General features: G+C 39.6%; 1 protein-coding gene across 5 annotated transcripts in view; it reads right to left on the bottom strand.

The window, feature by feature from the left end:
• NDFIP2 (Nedd4 family interacting protein 2) overlaps positions 1–15462 on the bottom strand; it is a 141506-nt gene extending 126044 nt beyond the window's left edge. For 4 of the 5 annotated variants that reach the window (XM_048047471.2, XM_066987140.1, XM_048047472.2 and 1 more), the window contains exon 1: positions 14505–14804. In XM_048047471.2, coding sequence (XP_047903428.2) covers positions 14505–14789 — 285 coding nt within the window. In that variant the 5' untranslated portion in view covers positions 14790–14804. Of the gene's footprint in view, positions 1–14504; positions 14805–15220 lie in introns of those variants that run through there. The other variant, XM_048047473.2, reaches the window with a different exon arrangement.
• Positions 15463–20658: the final 5196 nt, after the last annotated feature.

Below are 20658 nucleotides of genomic sequence, written 5' to 3' on the forward strand. Positions count from 1 at the left end.
GGCATGGATATTTTCACTCTTTAAGCCTTTAAAGGAGGAAAAAAAGCAAACCAAAAAAAAAAAACCACCTCACTCTGCTTACGCTATTCTTTTGCCTGCAAACAGTAATTTTCTATGACCTACCAAACTTTGCTGGGCTGGATAAACATTTTGCTTCATTTAATAGAACGGTTTGGATTGGAAAGGACCTTAAAGACCATCTAGCTCCAACCCCCCTGCCCTGGGCAGGGACACCTCCCACCAGACCAGGTTGCTCAAAGCCCCATCCAGCCTGGCCTTGAGCACCTCCAGGGATGGGGCACCCACAGCTTCTCTGGGCAACCTGTGCCAGTGCCACCCTCAGAGTAAGGAATTTCTTCCTCTCCATCTAATCTCAATCTCCCCTCTTTCAGTTTAAATCCATTACTCCAGTCAATGCATAGGTAATGCATTGACTGACTTGTAGAAGAGGGGCAATATAGGCAAGTTGTTAAGATGCACTAAATTTTAAAAAGGGCACAGGAAAGAGATATCATGTGATGACGTCCAATGCCACGTGTATACTATTTGCACAAGATTAGAACGATGTTTTCTGATAATGTAGATAAAGTAGCACATGCCAGCTCTATTCACATTGATAGGTTAACATACACAAACATCACTCATTAATTCTGGTAACTAATATTCTGCACATTCTTCCAGAAGCTGTAAATTTCCATTTTAAAAAACGCGATTTACAGAAGTTATGTACACTGTAAAATTGTTGCAACATAATTAATTTCAACAGCACGTTACAAGCAGTATAAAAACCTTGTTTAAAAATATAAGCTACTTTCATGCTATTTATAAAATTTCTTTAGTGTAGCATAAAATTATCCAGAAGATGCTGCCACAGACAAAAAAAAGCATCTAGCTAGCTTGCTTCTTCTGTCTTTTTTTTATACTTTTATGACCAGCTCATCTTGACACAACCTGACTTTTAGGTAAGCTTTTGAATAAGTTTTAGTAGTAATGGTTCTGCCTGGGACACGGAAGACCAGCATTCTCACCAGCAATTTTCAATTGTAAGTACTTTGATTTGTCCTCCTTTCTAGCCTTTCCCATGATATTACTATTACATTTTTCAGGAAGCTTGGCTCCTCCAGTTTTGACCTCACACTGATCAGTTTATGAGTTCATCCCAATGGTGTTAAAACGAATACAATGCATAGGAACTCCAAAACACTGAATCTTATGATATGCTTTATGTGAAAGCATGGAGATAACCTAACTAGATCATGCAAATTCAACGTTTGCATGCTAAGCCAGTCAACTGGTACACCTCCTCCATGAAAAGCAACACTCTCAGCAGCAGAGGCTTATCTTGTCACTTTGTAGAAGTAAACACTTCCACACTTGTAGTTTTCTAGAGCAAGTTTCAGACCATGCCGAAAGGTCAACCAGAAATATCCACTTACTGCAGCTTCTGGTGCTGCAGGGAAGGACTCATCTTAAGATTGCCTCTGCAGTGCGTAACAAGTATTCCAACACTTCTGCAGTAGATTCAGGACCTCTTCCATACTGGTGCACAGGTATTTATTCCACAGGAATTCTAACACAGTAAATATTATAGGTGGAACAAACAGCAGGTTAACAAGAAAACTTTCATCATCAAGCTTTCAGGAAGCTTCTCCCTTTTTTTTTTTTTTTAATGTTATACATGGTATTGCTATGTACTAAAAAAGATAAAGGTCTTTTACACCTGCCTATTGGTAATGATTTGTAAACCTATTCTTAACTGTTCCATACAAATGAGATGCTATTCATAAGAAATGCAGAATACACAAAAACAATTTCACTAGACCACATAAGGGTTGCGTATTAAGTGCTGGTCTTGTAACCACATCTTGCATCGCCTCTTTCAGTTTTAGTAGTGTAAAGTAGGGCTTCTTCATCTGCAAATAGCAAAGTGTTAATCTTTGGATTTTCTAGGGAAAAAAATAAAAACAAATGCAATCTTGAAATAAAATTTAGTTCTGAACCTGTTGTGAAAATAGTTCATGTTAGAGACAGCTTTTAGTTCAACTTCCCTCTCTCTCTTGTTTCTGAATGGCATTACAGTCTAACCAGCTCACACTACAGACTATTGCTTCCTTATTTTTAGAAAAAAATAAACATAAAACCCATACCATTAACCTATAAATGCCATTCAAGTGTTAAGATCAATCAACCCTCATTTAGGTCACTATTGCTTTTAGTTTTGATTGTTCGGTGGCTTTTAATCTGTAAATACTCTTAGACAAGAAATGCAAGAGCAGAAGAGAGAAATAAATCCTTCCACTAAAGAACTGTTCTTATTTTCTTAGGAGGAAAATAAAAATCCACAACAGCATTTGGAAGAAATCTTTCATAATTTTTAAAAATAAAATAATATTGGGGGGGTGAAGCACACATCACTGCATTTTAAGTTACTAGCTTTCTTTTAAGTACAGGTTTTCATCTTCTACCAATACAACAGCTTACAACAAGATGATGCCTTTTTCCCCAAGTTCCTGTTGTAACACCAGCCCAACACAAACTCACACAGAGCGGACTGACGACTTCCCAGCTACTTAGGAAGCAAGCTACTTGTAGTCCATCATCATCATATGCAATCTCTCCTGAAACACGCAGTACTGGCCACAGCCACAGAACTCTAGAAAACTGAAAGTCTCTGAAGATGAAAGTCTTCTAATAAATACCAAACCCTGAAGCGATGAAGATTATAAGGCACTCAGTACATTCTGGTAAAACACCAAAGTCCAGCAACTTCCAGCTACCTTTTGCTTTTAATTCTTTGGTATTTATCTAAAACTAACTGATCAAATTTAATCAGCACTCCCAAGCACACGGAACATTTTTTTTTTCCTCCATCATCCCATCACTTGGCAAGTCTCCGCTATCACATACTGAGATCTAGTGACAGTCATGATAGTGGAGTGGCTTTTTTTGGTTGCCTTTTTTTTTTTGTCTGTCTGTTGTCATTTTTTAAAACGATACATCTCTGCAGAAAGTTTTCAACAGTAGTCAACATGTTTTGAGGTCAAAGGTGTAAAATCTGCAGTAGAAGCAGAAAAGCAGAACACAAGTCCATTACTGCCATTCCACAGCTGTGTAGAAATACCAAATGTGTCTGCTAAATAAGGATTAGGTACCATGGAAACCCGCAACCTCTGTCGGCAAACTTCTACTGAAAAGAATCCGAAAAGATTTATACTGAACGTTGTTGAAAAATATGTTGCAACAGGATGGCTTTTCTGCCAAAGTTAGACACCCATGTATAACTAAGGTGAGCCACAGACACTGAAGATGCTTTATAGGCACTTAACTTAGGAAGCTGTTAAATAATTTTAGTCACTTTTGTTTAACTAGAGATCTAGCCTATTGGATTTTCCCAATTATCAAATTATTCCTCAAAGAAACCTATAACCAGCAGAGGGAGGCAGTAATTAGAAATGGTGATCACGACTTCCTCAAGGAAAAATGTTCACCTCCATGTGTCAGTATCAGAACTCTTCTCTAACAGTAAATATTCTAAAAACTAAACGATTCTTAGTAGCGTTAACACTTCCATTTCTCCCCACTTAGGGGGGTTTCTTCTCTCATACAAAATTATTCAGAGATAATTCTGAATACTGAAATTTTGGTATGATCAAGATATACCTTTCATATTTATTGTAAAATTTCAAGTCAGTTATAGTTTCTAGAAGTTTTTCCTACCACATGATTATAGGAATTAATTGTAAATCTACCAACACAGAACTGATGTCTCTAACACTAACGAAGCAGACAATTAGGACCAAAAGCTTTCAAATCTTTTTTCTGCTAGTGTAAAAATATTTCTAGAAGAGAAGTTTGTAAAAGCTTACTCTAAAGCCTGTGCACAGTAAGAAATTGTAACTAGTAACTCTAGTTACTAAAAAGATCACCATGCACCACCTAGCCTTCTGTTTGTCAAATGGTAACTCAAGAACAGCTTGAGGAACTAGTTTAAACTCTATTAAAAAAAAGTATTAAAAAAGGCTCTCCTCCTTGAACACTTTCTCATTCAAAATGAAAATCTAACTTACAGACCCATTAGTAAAAAAAAGCAGTATTACTCAGACCAGAGATCAGTCTAAGGAAACGTTCTGTCTCCAGCACAACTATCAGGATATGCACGGAAAGCACAAAAACCTTAGTCATTTATTTGCCATCCATTTTCCTCAAACTTCTCTAACATTCCCAGCTGTTATATTATGGCTGGTAAATGGTACATCTCTGCTTCGTTCATTTAGCATCTGTTATGGATTTGATGTGCATGAATTTACATTCTTGGATCTGCTAATACTACCAATGATCCTGTGTATTAACAAACTCCATATATTCATTTCTCTGCACGTAGCTTATTTCCTGTGATTTAAACCAAAGTTCGGCCTTTTGGGGGGTGACTAACAGCTCTACAATTGCTTAGCCTTGATGACCCTGCGAGCACCGGTCACTTCCAACTCCCACCAATCATTTTAGACTGCACTGTTACGAAGGCTGCCTCCCTTTGCCTGCTGTAGCTCCACTAGGCTCTTCTTGTGAGAATCCCCAGGTGCACACAGTACCCAGCATCTGGGCAGTTTCATACAATGAGCCTTCTTGTTCATTCTCAGTATCTTCCATGGTCATGGCCAATGTTCCGTCAGGATTTGTTGGCAGCTGCCACTAACCAACAGCTCCAGCAAAATATCAGCGACAGCTCCAGGAATCGCAAATCAAAAGAGACACACCCTGACTTTCCAGCAGCTTTATAGAATCTGTTCAAAAGTATATTCTGGTCATTTGACACATACAAAACATGTAAGCTGTAAAATTTTTTTTTTTTTTTTTAAAGTAAAATTGGGAAATACACAGGGCTTTCACCAATAGCAAATTTAATATTCAACAGCTAGTTCCAGCTTTCATTTTAGCTGAAAAATAATCAGTTGATTCAAAAAGCTGGGTATTACTGTAAATGTAATACATGCTTCACTTAAAAGTCAAAGTACAGTAGAACAGCTCACACAGCTTCCTAACAAGGACAGTGCAGGAGGATGCTAAAAATGGCAAATTCATTTTACAGGGGGAAGATAAGGAAAAAGTAGTTTTTTGTTGTTATTGTTGTTTTGGTTTGTCTTTTTTGGTTTTAATTTTTTTTCTTGGAGAAGTATCGTGGTAACTGCACTGCAGAAGGAGCATAAAATTTCACCTTAAATCCCTGACCAAAGTTCAGCAGAAAAAAAAAAAAAGACTCCAGTTTATGCCTCTTATATCACAGGTAATTATGTGTCCTTGAAAATTCTGGAGTAGAACTAAGAAAAAACTTAAAGTGTCTCAACTTTTTTTTTTTTTTTTTGGCAGCACTGAGTTTTTCCTCTCTTCTGCACCTGAAAAAGCTAGTCATGAAGGAACAGTCTCCTACTCAACACCATGAAGTAGCCCAAAAATGAAAATATTAATTAAATAACACACAAATTAAAAAAATTATCAAGTCATTAAAAACTAACTCACTCTATTCTTATAAGCAGGTCAATCACGTGTGATTTTTTGAGCATAGCTCCTTTTCCTAGTAACAAGAAAATAGAGTACTCAAGCTCATCAATTTAAGATAGCAGTAAACTAAATGATTAGAGAAAAAAACAGATGTTACAACAGGTTAAAAAACCCATACATATACACGACATGACCTGAACATACTTTCTATGCATTACATGCAGAAGAATGAGCTCTAATGAAGAAATCCTCACTTTGATTTGTGGTCTTATCCTTCTCCACCCACTATGGAACACACAGCTTTAATAAAACACAACTCACAACAACCATGACCTTTAGGCCCTTTCTTTAAGGAATGCATTTTTATGTCTCAACAGATAGTAGTGAGCTTTCCAACCCTATTGTTAGACAGAGCTAGAGTGTCAACTAAGTGTTTTAAAACACGTCTACATAATACATGGCCCGAAGCACAATTCTCTGGGCCCCTCAATTGTTAGATGATGCACACATCTAGAAGCAGGTACTTTCCAGCAGGTCAAATTTTTAACTGTGAGGTAGCTAAACATCAACAAAACAAAGCATCATAACAGTCTAGGAGGAAGCTCAACTGTTCAGAGGAGAGTAGCAGAAGACCAAACTAGTGCCACCTCTGAACCACAGTAAGTACATAAAAATAGCTGACCCTGAGGTACAGGGAAGGAACACGGAACAATGCTCATCACCAGCTGTAGACCAACACTGCAGGGCTTCAGCAGCCTACTCATTTGTCTGAATTATGCTCTCTCATTCTAGGATTTGGAATAGGTTTTTAATAGTAAACAGCTTACAATATTATTTTTTCTAATTGCATTTGGTGCAAGCCTATGTTGTGACCCCAGTGTTAGAACTTTAACTAAGAAAATCTTAATGCTTCAGTACATTCCTTAAAAATACCTTAGGTACTGTTTCCTTTAAATTCCAAAATGACAGTAGATTCAAAATACCATAATCAACTGCACAACTGGCCTCAATAATACCCAGCATTGTTATTCTAACCGTCTTGTGCTTTATCTAAGGCATCCCTCACGTCACAAAAATGAGAAGTGTTAACCACACTAAGCATTACCAGAGCAATGTTTAAATGCAAGCTTATGCTACTTTGCAAGAAAAAAAAAAAAAAGGTTATTTCTGCAATATGGAGATAGGATGATGTTTACAGTATCATCTATCATTTCTTCAAGGCTGCTCTACATAATCTTTTCAAATTAAGCAAGGAAAAGCAAAAACAGGTTCATTGATTCAGGCTACATATACAGCTTTACCAAGAACTTGATTCTGACCCCTCTTACAGTTAACATTAACAGGTTTAATGCCAAAATATAAAATATTCTTCAAAGCTAAAATGGACAAATTATGTTTGCGAACTACTACACAGTAGTCAGAGACCAAGATTCCTCCTCTCTTTTTACTCCTGGAAGGCCACGTTTTACAAGAAGGAATATGACAAACCTCTGCCAAGCACCTCCAACAGTAACTGAAGAAAATGAAAAGTGGCGTTACAAACAAACAAAAAAAAAGTAACATACAGGATACTGACCGGATTTTGTTGTGTCTACATCAAAGTTTTGAGGCCTGTTTTCTAAATCATCCTGTCCATTCCAAACTCAGCTGAATGAGGCACAGTCAGGGACGAGGTTGTGGGGGGTGGCTCAGTACCTAATTGGAGTTGGATTCGATGATCATCACGGGTCCTTTCCAACTCAGGATATCCTATGATGTTTTGGTTACAGAGCGATTGAAAAGTAAGTTAGACTGTTCCTGTTTTAGGCTAATCTTAGCCTATGATAATGGAAATGATGCTTAAGTGGAATAAACAGTTAAATGTTAAAATGGAAATATATTTTCCACTTTCATTATAAGTCTCAAAGCCATAAGGCATCCACATCCTGACATCTGTGAGCCCTGTCTGTGCAAGTCAGAAATGACTTCAGCACAAAACAGAAGAAGTTAGTCATTTTCATTAAAAACACAGCTGGCAAGGGGGGTGCCCATTTTATTAAAATATGCTAGCTGTTACAGTACTTGTCCAGGAAGTGGGAGACCTAAGCCTGAGGCAGCTCAAACCCACAGTCTTGGCTGTACAATAGTTCAGCTTCAGTAGGAAGGGTTGGCAGTGCCTCTCCAAGCTAACAAGTTGCCAATTTTTTTCATTCTTTTGTGCCCATCTCCTCTTCAGATTACTTTTCTTCTCAGCGTGAAATCGATTTGCCCACTGTGGGTGTGCTGGTATGTGCCATCATTCCCCTTTCCAAAGCAGCTTAAGCACCTGAAGTCTAGGAGGAGGTTTGGAGACTATGCAACTCAACACCATGATCAAATCTACAACAGAAAACTAGGGATTAGGTCCCAAGAAGTTAGGAATAATGATACATACTACCAGTTGTACTGATGATACATACTTCGTCGTTTTGTTAACACTGTCATTGGGAATAGTGTTTCAAATACAGCCTAGAATTAGGCATTTCTCCTAAGTGCCTCATTTTCACCCCACCTGGAAGACTTCTACTAAAATTTTATATTAACACATCACTTTCTAAGTACTAGGTTTCTGATGCTCTCCTAACGTACTTCCTACCTCATTTTTCATGCAAAGAAGCTGACAGAGTGCTTCAAGTTCCTCTTTTTTAAAGTCGCATGATCTGAACAGATCAAGCTTGGCCACATTACAGGTGTCTTCTGCTGAGAACCGTGTTATTTGAAAGCATTTTCTTCCTGCTACCAAACTTCTGCCTTTTATTACTATTTAACAGAGTTACAAGACTTACTAGATGTGTCAGGTACACAACAGCTTGAAGATTTCCTTTTACCTTCCACAGCTTAATGTCACATCTTAGGGCAGGCATATCCTTCTTTTAAGAACCTAACCCCCCCCACACAGAGCTTTCACAAGCCAACAGCTTGCTGCACCGGAACGGACAGTGATATTTCCATCCTTTCCTCCCTGCCTATCTCTTGCTCAGACTTAACCCTAAATTTATGCCTAAAAATACTTTTGGAGCAAGACATGAGTGGAACAACCCAGGTACATTTTACCAGTGCACATTACTCATTTTGCTCAGTACGGTAATACTGGTGCCCTATATAACTAATCCAATTTGTACACGGGGCTGATAAAAACCCACCTTACTTCCCCTTGCGTCCCCACCAAAGAGACAGGAAGCTACCCACATGCCACAACCTGCGCCCACACAAAGCAGCAGCAAGCTATTGTAGCTGCAGCCGCTCCTGCTCTATCAGTGAGACAGGGCTTCTTCCTCTGAATCAGGCACAGAGCTGGGTATTGAAGCTGTGGTCCTCCAAAAAGGGATCCAAAACCAGCACACCAAGTCAGAGCATCCTGCTTAATGGGTATAATACTTTCTGTCTCCTTGTAAATATCTGGTACCTCATCTCCTTGACTGGAGAGGAGCACACAGAGATTTGAGGTTTAGTTCCTTGTTTCATATGGAACAGAAAGTATTCAAAAACATAACTGAAAAGTGAAAAAATGTAAAACGTACTACTTTTTAAACATTCACTGCATCACTACTGTATCTGAAAACATACTTAAGCATTAATAAATTTTCATCTTCGTTTGTGACAAGATTCCTCAAAAAATAGAGGAAGTTTATAAAAACATTAAGCTATTCTTTCAAGAAAATACATACTCTTTAATAGACAAATTTGCCACAGGTAAAAACGTTACAGAAATATTCAAAATTTTAAGTTTTTATTATTAAATCATAAAAGTATCTGAGGTGCAAAGACAGCCCATTCTTTAAAAGTGTAATCCACCTCGTTTCAGTAGATCCTCATTAGTCCTTCTAAACTATTAAAAGGTCCATGCTAGGAGCTTCAAGTACAAAAATAAGGTGCACTGAAAAAAGTTTATCTTCAATAAATATGAGGTTTGCATCCCTTGAAGTGCCAGTTTAACTGTCATAGGCAAGCAACAGCAAAGCTTATCACTTAATGCATCATTACTCAATATTCTTCAGTACCATAAATTGAATCTCTGAAGTGCAGCATCTTATCTCCAGTTCTGACTTCACCATCAGATCTGTGGAAAGCAACAGAAATCTCCCTAATGTAAGCTAGCTCGATCTGTCCAGTAATACCAATTACATAAGAGTGCTCCAAAGACAATAAATATGTTAGATATAGGCTAGAGTTCTCATTTCAAATATGCAGAATAATCGGTTTGGTTTTTATTTATTTGCCAGTCACTACTTAGTCCCATAAAAAGAAAGAAAGGAGAAAATTTCCTTTGTGCACATTTCTCCTGTAAGCTGACTTTCATGTTTATGTAAGACCTAAAAAGACGATTTGACTTTGATTAAGGTTCAACCAGATAACATTGTGAGAGTAAAGAGTCAGTGACAACGGAGTTAAGATGTACTGTTTATGTGGCAAGGTTTTGGTAGCGGGAAGGTGCAGGGGTGGTTTCTCTAAGAGACTGGGAGCTGCCCCCCTCTCTCTCATGTCAGAGGAGGGTCAGTTCCAACCAGCTCCAAAAGGGACACACCACTGCCAAAAGCAGCCCATGGAGAGGCCCCTGGTGGAGCAGGCTGTCCCCCTGCAGCCCACGGGTCCCACACGGAGCAGATCTCCACGCTGCAGCCCGTGGAGGAGCCCCCGGTGGAGCAGGTGGATGTGGCCTGGAGGAGGCTGCGGCCCATGGAGAGCCCCCGCAGGAGCAGGCCCCGGGCCGGAGCTGCAGCCCGTGGAGAGGAGCCCACGCAGGAGCAGGGGGCCTGGGGGGAGCTGCCGCCCGTGGGGGACCCGTGCTGGAGCAGTTTGCTCCTGGGGGATGGACCCCGTGGTACGGAGCCGTGTGGGAGCAGTTGTTGAAGGACTTGTATCCTGCAGGAGGGACCCCACACTGGAGCAGGAGAAGAGAAGGAAGATGAGGAAGGAAAGGCAGTGACAAAGCACTATGGCCTGACTGCAGCCCCCATGGCCCTGTGCCACTTGGGGCTGGTAAAATAGGTAGAAGAGTTAATATTGAAGTTGGGCCTAGGAAGAAGGCGGGTAGAGGGAATGTAGTTTTAGTTTTCTCTTTATTTCTCACTGCTCTGCTTGTATTAATTGGCAATAAATTAGTCTTCCCCAAATCAAGTTTGTTTTGCCTGTGACAGTAACTGGTGAGCAATCTCCCCGTCCTTATCTCAATCCATGAGGTATCTCATCCTATTTTCCTATATTTCCCACCCCCCTGCCTTGCCAAGGAGGGGGGGGAGTAAGAGAGCAGCATGGTAGGCAGCTGGCAGCCAGCCAAGGTCAACCCACCACAGAAAAGATGCAGAATATTAAGCGTTATCTGAGATAATTTTAAAACTATTCACAATGTGTAGCACTATGTAGGGGAATTAACTGGAATTAAGTATTTATAGTAGCAACTTTCATTTCTTCATCCTGTTCCTAAAAAGCATGCGCAACTTCACACTTATATAAGATTCGCACACCTATAAAAAAAATCAGTTTCTTTAATCCTGTATAGTGCCATACAATAGCAGTCTGAGGTCTTGGGAGTCTGGCATCACACATCACTCACAATCCACAGCAGCATTCCCAAACCCCACGTGCTCCAGTGGCACTGGCAAGTCTAGTGACAGCTAAACTGACATCCATGTGGACAGCTGCTTCTTGCTCTACCTACCTAGCCATTTTACCACTCACCTATATAGGTCTGACCTCCCATATAAATCAAAGATTGCTGGCTACCTGATCCCAGAAAAACAACCTTAAAGCTTTAATCAGGAAACATCTGGGGGGAGTTATAATTTTTAAGCAGTTCAGAATACAAATTCTGCAGCTTTCGATGGGTTTTATGCACCTAGATCACTCGTGGATTTGAAGTCTTCCCTCATGACTCATTTACCTGGAAAACCACATTTCACAGAAAAAAAAAAAAGAAAAAAGCAATTGCAAGCTTTAGGACTTAGTCGCTTCCTCAGTTTTACGCACTGCAGAAAACAGATGCCTTTCTTTTGCTTTGCTTCAGTAGAGATTCACAAAGCATCATTCGAGTCATCTTTTTCTGCAAACAAGTTGGACTACGAGCAAACATTTCAGACAGCAAGATAGCAATGCACAAATTGAAGTCAGATGACAGAGCAAGAAGTTAAAAAGAATCAGAAAGTGATCACTGAAGAATTTTTAATTATAGTTTTCCTAGAGTTTATGCCTCACTCCGCTTGTCTAATAACGAGCAGAACAGGGGAAGAAAACAAGCAAACAAAAAAAAGACAGCAAGGAGAAAGGAAAACAACTGAACTGATTATGCCTGAATTGAAGTTTTATTGAAGTTTTAAGTCATTTACCCACAGAATTGCAGTATGTAAGTGACTAAGAAGGGGGGAAAAAAAAAAGGAAGTAAAGCAAGACAACAAAGATTGGCTGATTTATTTCTGATGTCATATTCCTGCAGGAAAGCATGACAAGTTCTTACCCATCAATTAGTTGTCTTTTTGCCCTATAAAGGGAGGACGAAAAAGGAGGGGCAGAGAGCAATACAAGTCACACACGCCTGCGGCAGATAGTTACGTAATGCTGATTTACTGCCCACTCTTAGTTTACAACACTTACTTTGCTGCAATTCCAAACAGCAGCTTTTTAACAGTTGCATCGTTTGAACATTTTTCAAATGCTTTTTAAATAAAACACAGATGCAAAAGAAAGAATAGGATGCAGAATGAAGCATTAGTAGTTTGTCACAAAAAAAAAAAAAAAAAATGAGGGCTAAATTTATGATCAGACATTTTATCTCATAAAAAGTGCTAAAAGTGGCTTGTTGTGCAAAAGCTTAAAATTCAAGTGCCCATAGTTCTTAAAGCCTTTTAACTTGTTTAAAGGAGCCACAAACAAGAAGAGATAGCAGTGAGGTAGCTCCTTCAACTTCACTGAAGTCCTACTGTCACTGCTATGAACAGAAACATAAGCCAATAATTGTTACTATTTAGAAGAGAACTTGCACTGAATAGAGGAAAAAAAAATCAGTTAGAAGTAAAGGCAGAACTGGAAAAAAAAAAAAGGAGTTCTTGCTATTACTCATGAAGGCAAAAAGTAAAGGACATATTGTGAACATATCAGAACTGGTCAGATTTCATAAGCTTAGCACTAGGGAGTGGTACACGCACAAAACCAATGCAGTATTAGCCATGTTAAGTAGTATTTCACTTCTATATTTTGTCCTCAACGATTAGGACATGACCGTAAAATCTGCAATAATCTACTGCCTACTACCTATCACAGACATTACACAAGCAAATACCTCATAACACTTAAGATCACAAGCTTGAATAGTCAGGTGCTAATTAAGTACATCTGCAATTGCAGATGGTTCCTTCCATTCCCTGACCCAACACAGTAACTAAGTATTACAAAAATCTCAATGTCTGGCAGTCAGATATAATGGAGAGAAGATGAAACAACATGGTCTTACCTATGGGATAGTAATTAGGAAGGTATTTTAAACTCCAGAGTACATCAGAGATTAAAATTGCACTTTCATTATGACTTACAATAAATTCAATGGAATTTAACGTGCTGTAATTGCAAAGGCTTCAGAGACACTTCTCTAACAAAACCTCAGTGACATAAATTGGCCACAGAATTTAACATACGTGGGGAACAGAATGGGCTAACGCTTACTGTCTAACATTAAGATTAGCCCTTTCGGAAGGCCACACCAAGAAGCATTTATGCAAAGCTAGGCATCAGCATCACAGCTGGAAGTTCCAGATATAACTTAAAATACTAGAGGCAAACTATTTCTTTGTTCCATCCTCCCATGTTCTATTCTACTCCTTTGAGTAACAGAACTATTTTTTTTTTAAACTTAAAACATACCCAGGTTATTTGAGGCCTTAAGGAGGATACAGCGTTTGAAGGCTGCTGGCAGAGACTTTGTTAAAAAAAAAAAAAAAAAAAAGGAAGGAATGACTTCAGGACTTCTGCTGACTTTAGCTAAATTATGGTCATGTGGTGCAGGAAGAGAAGCACTGACCCACAAAGCGCTCTGGGACCCGCTGCTGTACGGAAGGCACACGTCGCTCCTCAGAAGTCACAGGCTGCCGGCTCTGCTCGTCAGCTCTGTGACAGTCCCAGCGTACCACCATCCAAGAGCACATAGAAACCTCCCACACTGCTTGCCGATCTCTCAACAGAAATATGCCAGACCTATAACAAGGTATTTGCTGCTACGTTTTTGTACGTCACGACTTAGGAACCTGAATATAGGTATTAGCATTTATTTCTACTTTAAAGCGAGCTTATCGCTTGGAACCCAGAGGCAACGTTTATATCTAGAGAAATGTGTAAAGAAGCCTCGGACATACAATGTATGCACAAGTAGATGTGATGACTTCTGTCGACATTGTTTTCGACGTTCAAGATGTAGTAAAGAAAAAAGAAAAAACACAACAAAAAAAAACAAGGCCAGTAAGACAAATTCAGCACTCAGGTGAAAGATCATAGAAGAAACAGGAATTATGAGCAGTAGCAGAGATTTCAGACTTTGGTATGTACATAACTTATACTGCGAAAGTCATAAAGGAGAAGGAACTGAGGGATTACACTGAAACTTTTGAGGACACTGGCTGTGCTCACATCCTCTTTTTCGACCAACAACCTTTTATATTGAGCACAATTGATATTAAACAAGGCTGATACACAATCACAGGGTTCTAGACAGGTATAACCGGCAACAAAACCCACAGACGGGTACAACCGACCATAAAGCAGTAACTGCAAAAAATAATAATAATAAAAATAATAAAAATAAAGCAGCCAGTGCCAGCAGCTCAGGCATGCGGCAAACCCTTATGGAGTATAATGCCTGAAGGTCACCCGCCTGCGATCCACAGCCTCCAAACGAGAGACGGCCGAGAAAATAAGGGTGAAAAAAAATAAATTAATTAATTTAAAAATAAAATATAAAGGGCGGGGAAAGGGCTCGCCCCCCTCCCCGCCGGGGACAAGGCGCTCACCACTCGGTATCGGCTGGCGGGCTGGTGGTGCTCCATGCTGGCCGCTCCTCCGACCCCACCGGCCCGGCCCTTCTTTTCCTTTCCCTTCCCGTGCCGTGCCGGTCCTCCCCCGTCCCTGTCCCCGTCCCTTCCCCTTCCCTTCCCCGCCCCAGCGGAGCCGCCGCCGCCGCCGCCCCGGCACAGCCCGGCCCTGCCCCCGCCGCCCCCTCCAGGGGCGGAACCCTGGGAGCCGCGGCCCCGCCCCGCCTCCGTGACGGAGCGCCGCGAGCCGCCCCGCCCGCGCATGCGCGCAGCTGCGACCGCTGAGGGAGCGGTGGGGCGGGGAGGGAGGGGGCAGGGTGGCTCTGTTGGGTTGTGGCCGCCCCAAAACGCGGCCGGGCTCGTACCGGGCGGCGTGTGGCCCCTCCAGGCAGCTAGTGCGCCGCCTGCGGGTGTCTCAGTTGGCGTTTCCCTGCGTGTTAAGTCGTTGGGCTGGTGTGCCCTCAGTTCAAAACGCTCTGACAAGAGTGTGGCAAACTGCCGCCATTTCCTTCCCTCCTTCCCCTTAAATGTCTCCTAAACCCCATAAATGTCTCCTAAAGCCCTTAAACGTCTCCTAAAACCTGTAAATGTTTCCTGAAACCCATAAAGCGTCTCCACGCCCGCGTGCTTTATGACCTGGCGGGGCAGAAGCAGTGAAAAACACGGTCGCCCACAGTGGGGCCGGGATGACTCACGCCGGGGCTCTCGCACGCTGGGCTAGGCGGCTGCGGTGTGGGGCGATCTGGAAAATGCTGAGAGCACAGCTCCCTGCCGCTCACACCGAGTACGGGGCATGGCTGGCCCAAGAGGTGAACGCTCTCCAGAAAGCGGTTTCTTGCCATCGCTGGCGTGGCAGAGCTTTATCCCATCCAGGTGGTCGCCTTTCGCCAGGCCACTGGTTTACTTGGAGACTGCCCGGAGCTGCGGGGCGAGAGCTTTCATGCAGGCAGCCTGGAGAAAGACTTGAGGGAGCTGAGTTTTAAGCCCCAGTGTGTAGGAGGGCAGAGAGGTGGAGGGAGAGCTCCGTGGCTTGTCTCCAGTCGGGTGTGGGAGTAAAGCTGTGCTGGAGTATGAGGCAGGAGGGGGGTGGGTATATGACGCCTTGTGACCTCCTGAAGCCAGCCTCTGCCTAGCGCAGCACTCAGCAAAGGGACCCCAACGAGCCCCAGTTGGGATGTTGCGGGACTTCTGTCTTGCTTCTTGCATTTCCTATTGTTTCTTGTAGAACTTTGTTGCGTGTGTAAAGCCCTGCCGGTTTGGAAACAAAGTTGGCAAAGACATATGTGTTACAAACAGATTAATGTCATTATTTTCCTAGCAGGATTTCCTCCTTTTTCCTCTCTCCCTCTGTACATAATGAAAGTTTCTATGTTTAATTATTCTGTCTTAAAAGGAACAATTATTATTAAAGGTCAAGTTGAGTTTAGAAATAGCATGTACAGAGTCCTGTACTGTGCTTCTGTTACCAAATAGAAGGAAAAACTCTTAATTGTATTACCAGATTCCATGGGAAATGGAATTTAGATCAGTCATGTAATAATAGGTTTAACTTCATGTCTTCTATACTGCTCAAAACAAATTTCCCAAAAGTAAACCCTTTCTGAAGTGTTCATGGCACATTTTGAAAATGTCACCTGACCTCCTTTTTTTTTTTTTTTTTTTTTTATGTACCTCTCAGCTCTGTCGAATGCACTGTCCTAGAAACTAAAACTTGGGCATTAGTTAATAGCTTCCAAATAGCATTCACTCTGTAAATGTTAGAGTACAATTCAGAAAGCATTTATTAAGATGCAACTTTGACATTTGAACTTCTACAGATTACTTGTCTTTTAAAAGAAGAAACAACTGTAGGCAAGATCTAGAAGATCTTTAATTGTGAAATTTAAAAATATTCTGTAGAAGCTTGGAAAAAGCACCCTAGAGGTAGCGGTGGATTCAGAAGGTTTGTGCGGGAAGAGTTTCATACTTAGGGACAAATTTTGGATGAATGATGCAAATTAGAAGATACACAGAGACCCAGCTTCTTTTTCTTTAGTAATATTATCAAAGCGCTTATGGGACTACCCTCAAAATAGACATTGTAACTAATTTAGGCTTTGAATATGTCCATCTTTCAGTTCTTGTTTTCTCTGGAACATTGTAGATCTCTTTGTTATCTCTAAGTAACTGAGTAGGTGGCTGTGTCGCTGCATGATAGAAAGCTAAAAAAGGAAGGTCATGCATTTCTGTCAGATCTTTGTATTTTCAAAATAGTGCTATCTCTGTATTTTAATTTAACGGTCTGGTTCCAGAAGTTTTGACTATGACATAGTATTAAGTCACAGTAATCATAGTACAGGGCAAAGTAATCAGCAAGCACTAAGACTTATAAGTACATATTGAATATATTCAAGTATATATAAGTATATATTGAATGTAAGACGTTAACTTCAGAACTATTAGGGTTTTATTACTTTGATGAACAAGTCATGTTGACTAAAACACTTGAATAATGTTAGTTTTTATATTTACATTTTCAGCTTGACCTTCTTAAACCTTAAGGGCCTACAGAGACAGTAACGCTTATCACTGTTTTCTGGATCATGTAGTAAATTGTTTACTGTAAAAGAGCTGTGTTTATGGAACATATTCACCATGTAAAGAAAATAGTGTCAAAATGACATTTAAAAAAATACATTGCTTCAGATTTGTTTCAGGAAAGAAGAAACCTATTTGCGTTTAGTCAGCAAGTTTGCAACAGTTTAAACTTTGCTCTACTATGGAAATGAGCCTACAAAGCAATCTTCTTGGTAGTAACAACTATTGCAAGCTCAGTTCTGTGAAAAGTTGACTTAGAGGATGTGATCTGAATTCAGACAAGTCTGAACTTAATCACACAAAGGCAAGCAGTACAAGACTTAACAACTTTAGACTTGTTTTTCACTCATTGTTCTATCAGTGGTCATCAAATACAGAAGTGCTATATTTAACTTTACACTTCTTTGCCTGTATAAGTCAATTTGAATTTTTATAGTTTCTGCTGGAACATACACATTAAGAGAGTAGATATCAAAACTAGGTTAATGTTATCTTAATAAACATACATAAAACCAATGCTGCATGTTTATATCACTCTACAATTTTACACTATTTTAAGTAAATATTATGCTTACTGTGCTATTTTTTTCCTGTAATATATATAAAATTTAGAATAAAAGCTGTACCTTGATATCAAAAACTGAAGAGAAAAAAACATCAGACTTTGTGGCTTCATTTTGCATCTTGAACAGTGGTTTTCAAACCTCTAATACAAATAATGTCGGGGGAAATAAATAGATTTTTCCAAATATAAAGCTAATAAATTAATGTACCTGATTTACTCATGGACTGATCTGAAACCAGGATGCGAATTTACTGACTGTATTTATTTTCTCCACTTCTTTCAACCTCTGATTATAAACTATTTTGTTTCAATTCCAAGTTCTTGGTTATGCATACAGTTTCTGATCTCTGTGGATTTAGATACTTTAAGCAGGAAGTTGGCTTAAAGAAGCCACTGGGACTGAATTTCTTAGAAAGAAACAGCAGGAGGCTGGCTTGGCTTTCTCCATCTTTTCTTCTCCTTTCCTAGGGAACACAGGCAATACCAGAGCCATCACTAACAGAAACACGCGTCTACTTTTAAGATTTTTTAGATGAATACGCATTTTCAATTACATCGTTGTCATCTTTGTTGAGTGTTTACATACATATATATAGTCTTGTAAACCTGGTCCTTGGTTATGTCCAAATACCACGCAGATATATGTGAACCAGCCTAAACTGTAATTACTGCAACACAGAGCTTAGGGTGGAAAACATCTCAAATATTTGCCTTGGTCTAGGACGAATTTTGCAGTCTGCGCTGATCTTTCTATTGCCACAGCTATTTCCTGTTAGTCACAGAGACAGTTTAAAACTAGTTCAGGTATATACTGACAAGCTTGTCACAGCTAGGCAAATAATACTTTGTCTAAATTTGTAGTGTGGTCAGATCCTTAAGTCTCTGTTGTCTCCCAGACAATTAAAACACTAACTGCCACAAGCATGGATAAAAGAGGAAACCAAAGAAGTGAAGGAAAATGATCAGCCAAACAGACATAGCTATGCTTCAGACAGATTCAGGAAGCCAATGCTCACAGTGGCGTTGATTTAGCTTCTCCAGTATATCTTGGTGTTTTGGGGAAAAAAAAAAAAAAAAGGCATAGCAAGCTGCCACAGAGCTATGTTTTCATAGCCAATTTTGTGGAGTAATCTGCGAAGCCAGAGGAAATTGGACTCAGTCCATAAATAAAGGCTGCTGCAGCGTGTGCTCGTCTCTGAGAAGTTCTTCTTAAAAGCTGTATTTTTATGTAATGCGATACAAACTGGATGTTGCTGTGAAGAACGAATGCAAGAACTGACGGAGTTTGACACAGGTGGCAGAGGGGGTTCTAGCAGTGAGCAAGAAGCATCTGCTTCCACCTCATCGGAGAGGTATGTGTGCTTCAAGAGAAGAATCACAGGAGGGAACACTTGCCTGCATGCAAGTTTGACTTCTTTTATCTTTAAAACCAGTTATCTGTTTAAAATCTATGTGTTTATAACTTTTTTTAAACACCTTGTAATTAAATATAATTGTTTAAATATTTGTGGGCAACAAACCCTGGTGGTGAGCACTACCTGAGAAAATACATCCCTGAATTAAATACATTTTTAAAAAATGTGTGTGGTATACTTTTTTCAGTGTTTCTCCAGGTACAGGTATGATGTTAAAACCCTAGTCTTGGCAATACCCAACATGTTATGTTATGGAAATAAACAACATTTAAAAAAAGAAAAAAGAAAAAGAAAAAATCCCCATATGGCCTCGGAGTTTCCGTTTAACAAACAGAGCTGAATGGAATGTGCTCTGTCAGGCAGAGCGAATAAAACTGATGACAGTAAAGTAGAAATGCAGAATACAGAATGTAAATATATGCCAAATTATGAAGTCATGTAGTAAATATGTGAGAAAATATCTCCTGTTACAAAACAATGAACGAAAAAAACCACCAGACCCTTGGTCTGATGGGAAAAATGGAGGAAACGGTAGAAAATACAGATGGCAATATGCTTTGTGCATTGACAGTCAATACAGATGGATACCACAAGAAGAAATCTTTTGCTCTTATGAAGTCCTATTTGGACAAGGTATTTCTGCTATCTTGGCAATACTAGTATTTTTTTGTTGTTGTTCTTACAATTAGGTATGATTAAGTAGAAAACAATTCTAGTGTGTATTACTTAGGAAAGAGATTATTCAAATATTTTTTCACCCATTAATCTGAAAGTTACTTTTCTAAAAGTTGTTCTCTGTCTTCTTGGAATGAAGTGAATGCTGTCTATGTGTTAAAACACCTCGAATTAAATTACATGAGAACAAGTGTGCAATAAATCTAAGTGGTAAAGGCCTGGATGCTATCTGAAAATCATTTTGTTATACAACTAGAAGTGGAGAGGCCAAGGAATAGATACACAAGTAACTCCACGCTCTTGTAGTTCCAATGTTGCTTTGAAATATTAACTGCAATGTGTGGTCCCACAGGAACAGAGGGAAGCTGAATACATATTCAGAGTGAGTTACTGCTAGGTCAGTAAGTTTAATGCATTGGCATTTCTCCTAACACTTATAACACAATATAAAAATCGGCTTGAAAAATCTATGAAATGAAAAATTTCTTTTCATTATCAAAATGTTACTGATAATTCAAATTAGATATCCTGTGACATGCTGTCCTGCACACTACAGATAATGGTTTTGTTCTAGATAACACTCATTTTGGTCATCTTTATATATGTTTCACATACAGCTTTTGAGCAGACTTTATGCCCAAATTGATTTTCTTCTATATAAAATAAAGCTCTGCATAAATTATAAACCTCTCGGATTAGGAAGCACCATTTTTTTCTGTTTGTAACACAATAGCATTAAAAATATACAATGCTGCACAAATATACAATGGCTTCATATAATGCTAGCTTAACTTCCTTTGTAAGTCAGAGTATAAACAAAAATATATCATTACCTATCATTACTACCATATCATAAACCAAATCTATCCAGTTGCAACACTAATAACAAATTCTGCCTCAG

The sequence above is a fragment of the Anser cygnoides genome, chromosome 1 (genome assembly GCF_040182565.1).
Source record: "Anser cygnoides isolate HZ-2024a breed goose chromosome 1, Taihu_goose_T2T_genome, whole genome shotgun sequence".
Taxonomy (NCBI): Eukaryota; Metazoa; Chordata; class Aves; order Anseriformes; family Anatidae; genus Anser; species Anser cygnoides.